Raw genomic sequence first — 9,447 nt, 5'->3', positions numbered from 1 at the left:
GTCAGGGGATCTCTGAGAGTTCAAAACTAGCTTGGTCTACAGAGTGAGTTCCAGGACAACCAGGATTACACAGAGAAACCCTGTCTCAGAAAACCAAAAAGAGCAAAGGAGGTTTTCCTGAAGGGAGCCCAAGCCGAATGGTTTCCTCATGGAGGAGAGGTTTAAGTCGGAACTCATCAGAATCGGAAATCTACTCAGCAAAGATGCCACTTAAGGAAGTCAACAGAAAAGGAAGGGCTGGGGCCCAGTAGGCAGAGTGCCCACGCACAAAGCCCTGCGGTCAGTCCCCAGCCCCTCCTGAACTGGGTGCAGTGGCACATACCTGTAATCACAGCCCTGGGGAAGCAGAGGCCAAACGGTAGGAAGGCTAAAGTTATCCTGGACACGTGAGACCCTATTTCCAAAAAGATATTATTTACAGTGCATGAGAAAGAGCTCACCTAAACCTTAGAGAATTGTCTAGCCAGTTCTTTTAATGAGCAGAAGGAGCATGTAGGCTCTTTGCCAGTGGCCAACAGTGTGCACAGGTGGTGTGGAAATGCAGATTCTCTTAGTGAGATGCCACTGTTATCCCCTCCCCTGAAATGGCTAAGCTCAGAGCCTCCAGGCCCTGGTGTGTGTGTGTGTGTGTGTGTGTGTGTGTGTGTGTGTGTGTGTGTGTGTGTGGTGCAGTGTGCAATGGTGACACCTCCTTTTTGAACACCACTCCACCATACAACCTGAACTGGCCCCAGCATGAATGCATGTCCTAAGATAAGAACACCATATAACAAGTTGCCCATAGCTGTCGCAGCTGTAGGCAACCTGACTGAGCGGGAGTGTTAGAGGCATAATGTATGGTGTGTTTGTGTGCTGGGACAGCGACTTGCTTACATAATGTGTGAATCCTAGCCCTTGGCTTAGCTAGCACCGCTGAATGCAAGACAAAATGAATCTCTAGAGACAGGTGCCAAGGCATCAGCTGCACACTGACTCTGCAGTGGCTGATGGAGGGTGTGCTCCTGAAGATCAAAGCTAAAGTCAAGGAAGCGTGGGACCCAGCCCAGGAAAGGTGTCTGAAGGCTGCAAGGTACCAACAGCTGCTAACAGAAAGCCCTTGACTAGAATGGTTCAGTAGTTTCAAGAAGCGAATCAACAACAAAAAGGGTTGCATCCCGCCTTGGCCATTCTGAGATGAGATTACACAGCTGAAGAGGTGGTGACCGTGTATGAATTGGGAGTCACAGAAAACTGCATCCCAAGGAGAGCTGAAGCTTAGCAAGGAGGGAAGCAGAGTGATGGGCATCACTGCCCTGGAGTTCTCAATTGCATTGGGTAAGCACCAGAGCGGGCTTAGCCAGGCCTGCGTGCGGCAAGCACAGGGGATGTGTGTGTGCAGGTGGTACAGAGCATCGTCATGGTCCACGTGGAGAACAGATGTGCAGGAGCTGGACTGACAGGTGACCACAGATGGACACGTTCATATAGTGCCAAACACAAGAAATCTTAAGACAGCTGAAAGTGGAGGCTGCACGGGGTTGCTCTCTCTGATAAATCTAGATCTAGGCGCTAGGCAGGTAGAATGCTTGCTTAGTGCACACAAAGCCCTAGTTTGGTCCCTAGCCACATAAACTGAGTGTGGGGGCACAATCCCGGGATCCTGGGACTTGGGAGATAGAGGCAGGACGATCGCTTCAGATCATCCTTGGCTATACTGAATTCAAGGCTGGCCTGAGCTACGTGAGATCCGGGCTCAACAACAACAAAAAATCTGACTTCAGAAACATCTCTGATGGAAAACATCAGGAAGTGCCCATCTATGTTGAAATAATAAACACAAGCAGGCTGTGCAGCGGGGCCATTCTGAAGCCATGGAGTGATGGGAGTGCCTGGGAATCTGCTGCTCCTCTGATCATGGGGGACATGGAAATAGGACTCAGGACACACCAGTACACACCCTGATGGCAGAAGGCACATTACCCAGTCCTCCAGACATTCATTGCAACTAATGAGGAATAAAAATCTGACAGAAGCCAAAGACGGGCACCTGCTCAGCCTAGTAGAAAGTGTACCACCCACCAGAAGGCAGCATCTTGCAGCAGGACAGGTCACCTGAGCCTCCATACCCATCAGTAATGCCCAACATCCCACCAAGGCCCACATGCGCAGTGTGTTACCAGATACACGGAGTCACAGTAGCAGCATGGCTTCTCACAATGATTGACAGCGGATAGGCTAGGGTGGCAATGTGGCTTCTCGGTGTATTGATAGGAGATAGGCAATGCCTACTTAGAATGCCATTTGTATAAGATAAAAATGTTGGGGGCTGGAGAGATGGCTCAGAGGTTAAGAGCACTGACTGCTCTTCCAGAGGTCCTGAGTTCAATTCCCAGCAACCACATTATGGCTCACAGCCATCTATAATGAGATATGGTGCCCTCTTCTGGCGTACAGGCATACATGGAGGCTGAATGTTGTATACATAATAAATAAATCTTTAAAAAAAATGTTGGCATATGTATGCAGTGTGTAAGTATGCACATGTATATATTTACACATGTGGGCAAATAATGTGGAAGTTGCATGACTACATGTGTGTGCGTATAAGTGGAGGCCCAAAGTTAATACTCAATGTGTTTTTTCAATCATACTCAACTTTGGGTCTCTGACTGAACCTGGAATTCAGCAATTCCGCTGTATCTGGCTAGCCAGCTCTCCTGTATGGAAGCCTCCGAGGTGCCAGAATGACAGGAGGGCCACTAGACCCGCCTGCATTTGTGTGAGTCCCGGGGTCTGAACTCTGCTTCTCATCTTTGTTCTATAAGACTCCTGACTGTTTTAAAGCACACCAGTTTAGCCAGGCTGCCTCAAGTTCCTGGAAATCATTCTGCCTCAGCTTCCCATGAGCTGGTGTCAATAAGGAACCCACCACACTCAGGTCCTAAACGTTTAACTCCCTGGAGACAGTCCCAGAACTGCATCCTGGCCTAGCGGGGCAGACCCCATGGCCCATCCTCTAGATAAAGCATCTGTCCCGACTGCCAGGCTGGCCTGGGGATGTCAGTTCTCTCGGTTCCCATGGTCACAGTCTACCAGTCAGCAGGCAAAGCACTAGGGATAATGCTCTAGAAGCTGCCAACACCAGGGGCCCCGCAAAGAAACAGGCTGCTTCTGATCCCCACCACAGCCAACCCCAGACCTGGGGACTCCTTGGAGGCAGAAAAGCAGAAGGGAAAAGAGAAGGATGTGATGGACTATGATTGGATCCCAGGTGGGGGGGGGGCGTCAAAGCTTCTCCCGACAGGGCTGAGGCAGGGCAGAGCTGCCACCCCAGAAACTCAGTCCTAGAAACACCAAGAGCTGCCCCAAACAACGGGGGCATCTGTAACTGCCAACATAGCATGACCATATACCCTCATCCCTGAGCCACTTGGTCCAGCAGCAAGATGTTGGTCCCAACCAGTCCAGGGTAGAAATCTCACGTGACAGACCTCACAGCTTTGGAAAATAATACGGATTATTAAAAATATAACAGTAGAGATTTAAAACAATTTACCCAACTGGTTGGAATAGGTCCCAACACGATGAGAAGTGGGAACAGTTCTGTCCCCACCATGGCCTTCACCCCAAGGTACAGGGCTTGTCTCAGGAGTGACACTGCAGGAGGAGGTAGGGAGGGGAGGCTGCAGGGTTCCAGCAGCAGAGCCAGTCAGTGCTGCAGCAGTTGCAAGTCACAGGTCCCTCTGCAGTACAGAACTAGGTCCGAGTGTTCTGCTAGTACAAGCTGTCATCATGGCCACCTCATCTGGGATGGCTAGTGCAGCTTGCACTCCAGGCCTGGGGGACTGTTCCCGTCTCCACTGGCTGGCTGTAGCTGTGTTGTTTGTTGTATTGTTAGCACAGACTGAGGCTACCAACACCTGGAGATAGGTCTCTTGGTATCCCCATGGCCTAGCAGAACTTGTTCAGGCCAAAAGAAGGGTCAGTCTTGGGTACCAATGAGGCAAGGGACCCGGATGGCAGAAGGAGGCTGCTACGTGGCTTTCACACATTGGAATGAGCTGATACGGTGTGGAGCCAGAACCTCTGACCGCTCATTCCAACACACAGAACCCCACCGCAGCCTCCACTGCAGCAGGAGGCCAAGATTCAGCGTCAATCACGGACAACCAGAGTACACAGACAGGCCAGGGCCCCCAGCCACAAAGGCCATTATCCACAAAAGGGGATGGCCTGCCTGGCCACATCAGACGATCCAGCTGGCTAGGTGCCCAGCCAGCCCCACCCTGAGCTACAGCTTCAGGGCCCTTTCTTCCGCTGCTCCAGCTCTGGCAATCGTTCCTCCCGAGTCTGTGCATGCCGGACCCCCACACGATGTGCTGTCTCTGTAGCTGTGATGTCAATCTGGGCATAGCGGGAGGAGCTGGCCCCTGAAAGCAACCCACAGTGAGTGGACCGAGCAGGAACAGCTCCCAGCCCAGCTGCCTCCGGCCTAACCTACAAGTGCCTCAGGTGATAGGGCCAATGGGCACTCTGATCCATCCCCACTCCCACCCACCCCAGTAATCATGTCAGGAGACCTGGGTGGCAGCTCTGGGGGCAGGGGCTGAGGGTCTTGGCTGTCTGGAAAGCTCATCTGCAGGCTAGAAGAATCCCTAGCCAGGGCTGACGTGGCTGGGGCTCAGGCCCAAAGCTAAGGTCACAACTCACCTATGAGGCTTCCCTGTGGGAGCTCACCTCGCACACTCCCACTGGCCCCCGGGAACTCCAGGCCCAAGTAGTGCAGCTGCAGTCGGGAGGTGGGGCTGACGGGGATGTTCACGTACGTGGGCGTCTCACCGCGTGCTCGTTCCGGCCTTGGGCTGTCAGCAGCCGTGGGCCCTGGAGATCCTGTGGAGAGAGGGTCTCTGAGTCCTTGAGACGTATCTGGGAGCTGTACAGCCACCCTCGCAAGGCCACTCATCAAAGAACTTCCCCTCCCTTCACGGCCCAGGCCCCTCCTCCCACCTTCTGCCTCACCTTGGAGACCCTCCTCGGCTATGATCACACACTACCCCCTCCCTGGTCTAGGCACTCACTCCCACAGGCCCCACAAGGCCTGTTCTCTGTCCTGTCAAGCCTCCTCTGACATCCTCCCAGGCACCCTCCAGTGCAATGCCTCGTCTGCTGCCTCTCCAGGGCCAGAGGATCTCTGCTGTCTCTGTCTGACCCCCTTCTCTGTCCCAGATCTTCCACCTGCTACAGGCTGCTGCTGGTGTAATCTTCCCTAGCGTGGGTAATTCCCACCAGGACCCCTCTACTGACAGAACCTCCATCTGTGTTCCCAGCAAAGCAGGCACTCCCTCCCTCCACAACACCTCAACAGTTGGAATTTTCTTCTAAGAGTCTGTCCTTCGCCCTTGTTCCACATCCTAGCAGTTGAACGCCAGTGTGTGCAAAGCCAGCGGTGTTAGCTGCCAAGGAGCAAGGGACCCTCCATGCCCAGCAGGTGGGACTCATGGTAGACTCACCCCAGCCCCTTCTGTGCAGGCCCAGGGACCCTACACACAGTTGGCAAAGTCTAGACCTTTCTCCAGAGGCACCCTCACAATTCTGTCCCTATGGGGTGGGAACAATCACACAGAATGGGACACAAAGTACCATTTCAGAGTGACAGGCAAGGGCAGACATTCCTCAGTCCTCTATTCCAAATGCCAGCAGACTAGACACAGACAGGCTGGTGAAGTCCTTGTCCCATAGAATATGCCAAGCCCCACAGCATCCAGTTCAGGGCTGGGGTTCCAGTTGGAGGCATTGAGAGCCCCACAGATAAGCTTGTTTCTGCACCCCACATGCAGAGAGAGGCCTGGCTCTGCCTGTGTGCCTCAGGATCCTGGCCACTCAGCCACATCCCTGACACAGCTCCATCTGGAAGTATCAGTCAGCACCTCTCCCCTCCTCCTGCTTCCTGCCCTCTTCCTGCCACCAACACGGCTAGTGTACAACACGACAATTCTCTCTTCACGAAGAGACCAAGGCAGAGAGAGCCCAAGTTCCCAAGTCACCCATCCATCAGTCAGTACATCCATATGAGACCCCGGGGTTGTGGGACATCCACCTCTGACTAGTCACTGAAGCAAGTGAGCAGTTCTGTCCCCATCCCCCAGACGTGGGGACCCCACGGCAGACCCTTACTACACAGGACATGTCCTTTCAGGTTTTAAGAACTTTTTTGGGTTTTTTTTTTTTTTTTTTGGTTTTTCGAGACAGGGTTTCTCTGTGGTTTTGGAGCCTGTCCTGGAACTCCCTTTGTAGACCAGGCTGGCCTCGAACTCACAGAGATCCGCCTGCCTCTGCCTCCCGAGTGCTGGGATTAAAGGCGTGCGCCACCACCGCCCGGCTAGGTTTTAAGAACTTTGTGCTGTCAGTCCAGCAGCTGCCCAGGGCCTAGTGGGACGCCCATCTGCTGGCCTCAAATCAGGGAGCTGGCTTTTCTTGCTCCCAGAACATCCTGTCTTAGCGCTTGGCAAGCCAACGCAGGCTCGGGGCTTTCAATCCCCAGAAAATCTCTGATCTGAAGCAAAGGATTTCTGAGATTCTCATGCATTTGTAGCACAGAAAATCCATCATAGCAGAAGAAAACCTCTCCAAGGAGACTTAACCAGCAGGGTCGAGGGAGAACTAGTGCCAGCCTGCACTGCCTGGCCAGGCAGGTAGGCAGCGTCCACACAGGCCTTCCCAGGGTTGGGTCAGCAGTCTGGAGAAGGGGCATGGCTAAGGGAAGGTGGAGAGGGGATAGGTGAGTCAGGGCTGGGGTCTGGAGACTAGAGATACCAGACCTCAGCATTGAGCCTTTGAAGGCCAAAGGGGGGAGCTGGGGCTGGACTCTGTGTCTTAGTGGACTTGAACATGTTCCCTGAGTCTGGATATTCTGTTTGGGCTTGGATTCATCTTTTCCAAGATTGTTTGGACCGTTGACAAGGAATAGGGAAAAGCTGGAGAAACCTGAAGTCTAAACTCTGGGACAAAGATGAAAAGTTCCAAACCAAACGACTCTGGCCAAAGTCTCGAAAGGCCACGAGGTGCCTTGTCTCCAGCCATTCTCCCAAGGGGACATGACCAGTTGTATCCTGGCCGCCAGCCACCTGGCGCAAGGTCAGGCACACGGACGGGGCCTTTAGCCTCTCCTAGCCCTCCCAGATCGGGTCAGCACCCTCCAGCCTTCATTCGCTGACAGCCAGGCTTCTTCCGAGAAGTTTCCCCTGTTTGCTGAGTACTCTGACCTTCCCATCCTCCCACAAACCTGTCCTGAAGAGCGGGAACCCCTGCAGCTCCCTTGTCTATTCGCTATCTGGGACACACTTAGGGATGGGGCCAACCCCCTCAAACTTGACTCCTGAGCTACAGATTATGGTCCAGCTGTACTGGCCACTCCTAGACAAGCCAGTCAGTCATGCCCTAGAACCATGCACCTGCCCTTAGCTCACCACCTCACCCTGCTCACCTGTTCCAGGTTCCCCAAATGCCACTGTCACCCCACTGCCCATATCCTTCCCATCCAACAGGGCCACCCCTTAACTCTAAACCCTTATCCCTGCACTGTGAGTGCTGGGTTTCAAAGCCAGGTGCCTACCTGGATATGTCACAGTGAGTCCAGTAGGTGATGAAGCCATAACCTAGACCAAAGACAGCAGGAGTTAGTGTATAGATTGCACTCATCCTTTGCCCTGCCCCCTGAACCCCTAGAAATGGAATGGTAACTCCAAAAATGACATAGGCCTGAAGGTCTGGACAACCTACAGCCTAGAGGGCATGGCTTTATCCTCTAGACTCTTTTGTTCTTAGACCCCATAGCCCTGACCACCCAAGCAATGGTTTGACATGACACTCCAGGAGACAGCTGAGGCCAGGGAGTGTTCTGAGGAAGTTTGCAAACAAGGGTCTCCAGGCTATTCCCTTCTAGCTTGAAGTTCAGCTAGACTCCAAGGGTCCCAAGATTGCTCCTCATCCATGCTCATGGCTCAGCTAGACCCTACTGCCCATGACCTGAGCAGCCCATGATTGCTGAACAACAAGGCTACATGGCCCATAGTGGCCACAGTGCTACTCTGTGGCTCTGGCATGCTGTCCCATACATTACAGAGCCCTCCTGGGAGCCCACAGGTGAGACAAACAGCCACCCAACCCCAGAATGAGTCCTGGACCTATGCTTCAGGCGGAGCTGAACCAAAGAGTAGATGGAACGTGAGCAGAAACAGCTTAGGGTAGCTGCGCGGGCAGGTGGAGGAGGATGAAGGCCATAGCCAGGCACATTTGCTGTCTCATGCACAGACCTCCCCACTCCAACTGGAAAAGAGTGGAGGCTGAACCTGCCCAGGGCTCCACACATCCACAGCACCTGTTGTAACAGGGCTGGTCCTGAGCAAGAAACAGAGTCCCGCCATCCCAGCGACTCTGAAGGAGCAACGTGGTAGTAGGGCCTCACGGGGACTGGGCAGAAAAGGGAACATGACACCCAGCACTGTTCAGGTCAGCCTTGAGAGTGACAGTCACATGCCCAGGGTACAGGCAGGAACACCCTAAGTAGACCATGCAGGTCTGGCTGCATCAGCATTTGTAACACAGCCCTGTGCAGCCTTGGGGACTCAAGCAGATATAAAGCAGCCCCCAAACAAGAGTTGGGCACCCTAGAGCCAACCATATGCAGGTCTCTGAGGGTGTACTTTGCCACTAAGCAAGAGGCCACATCCTCAACAGCTTCCACAAAGGGCATCTGCTCAGGGGTGGGCATGGCTACAGGGTCAACATGAGACCCCAGGCAAGCGTGGACCACATGGGACAATAAAGCATATGATCAGCTTAGGCCCTTGGGTGGGCTGTGTGGGACCAGTGACTACCCATCTGCAGGCCTCTGACCTGAGGTGAAGCCCCCATACTATTAGCCACCCCATCTCTCGAAGAGGAGTCATGGCTGGGAACCCTGGGTCCACATAGGGCCCTAATCACTGACAACTTTGCCAACTGCTAGGGCTTCTAGTGGCTTGAGGGGACTGGCACAGGAGAAGAGGCTGGGATGACCTTCCCCTGGAGACTTTCCACCTGATGTTCCCCTTCTCTCAGTGTGTCACGGTGCCCACAGACCAACCCCCACCCACCCAGGTTCAGGGTCCAGGCCAGTTTGCCTCAGGAAGAGGATGAACATCCAGGTTCCAACAGCATGGCTTCAACCTTACCAGAGCTGCCCGTCTGGGCATCCCTCTGCCTGCTGCAGGGAGGACCCACGGGAGCAGAGAGAGCTATGTAAGAGAACAAGGGTGTTGGAGCAGAGCAGTGCCTACCACTCTGGCTGGCCATCTCCCTGACTCCTTGGTCCTTCTGCGGGAAGAATGCGTGTCTCCCCTAGTGCTTACGTAGGATCTCATCAGACCCCGGGGCCAGCCCATGAGGTGAGGACGGTTACCCATCAACGGGGGAGGAAACTGAGGCTCA

General features: G+C 53.8%; 1 protein-coding gene across 1 annotated transcript in view; it reads right to left on the bottom strand.

Moving 5' to 3' along the window:
- Positions 1-3,805: 3,805 nt before the first annotated feature.
- Positions 3,806-9,447, bottom strand: part of Dok7 (docking protein 7) — a 32,735-nt gene continuing 27,093 nt past the window's right edge. The window contains exons 8-10 of the mRNA XM_057771923.1: positions 7,592-7,634; positions 4,717-4,869; positions 3,806-4,409 (exon numbers count right to left, since the gene is read on the bottom strand). Coding sequence (XP_057627906.1) covers positions 4,279-4,409; positions 4,717-4,869; positions 7,592-7,634 — 327 coding nt within the window. The 3' untranslated portion in view covers positions 3,806-4,278. The remainder of the gene's footprint in view (positions 4,410-4,716; positions 4,870-7,591; positions 7,635-9,447) is intronic.

This window comes from Chionomys nivalis, chromosome 6 (genome assembly GCF_950005125.1).
Source record: "Chionomys nivalis chromosome 6, mChiNiv1.1, whole genome shotgun sequence".
In the NCBI taxonomy this organism is placed as follows: domain Eukaryota; kingdom Metazoa; phylum Chordata; class Mammalia; order Rodentia; family Cricetidae; genus Chionomys; species Chionomys nivalis.
Note: the sequence above shows the minus strand (reverse complement) of the source record. Positions and strands in the feature narration are given on the sequence as shown.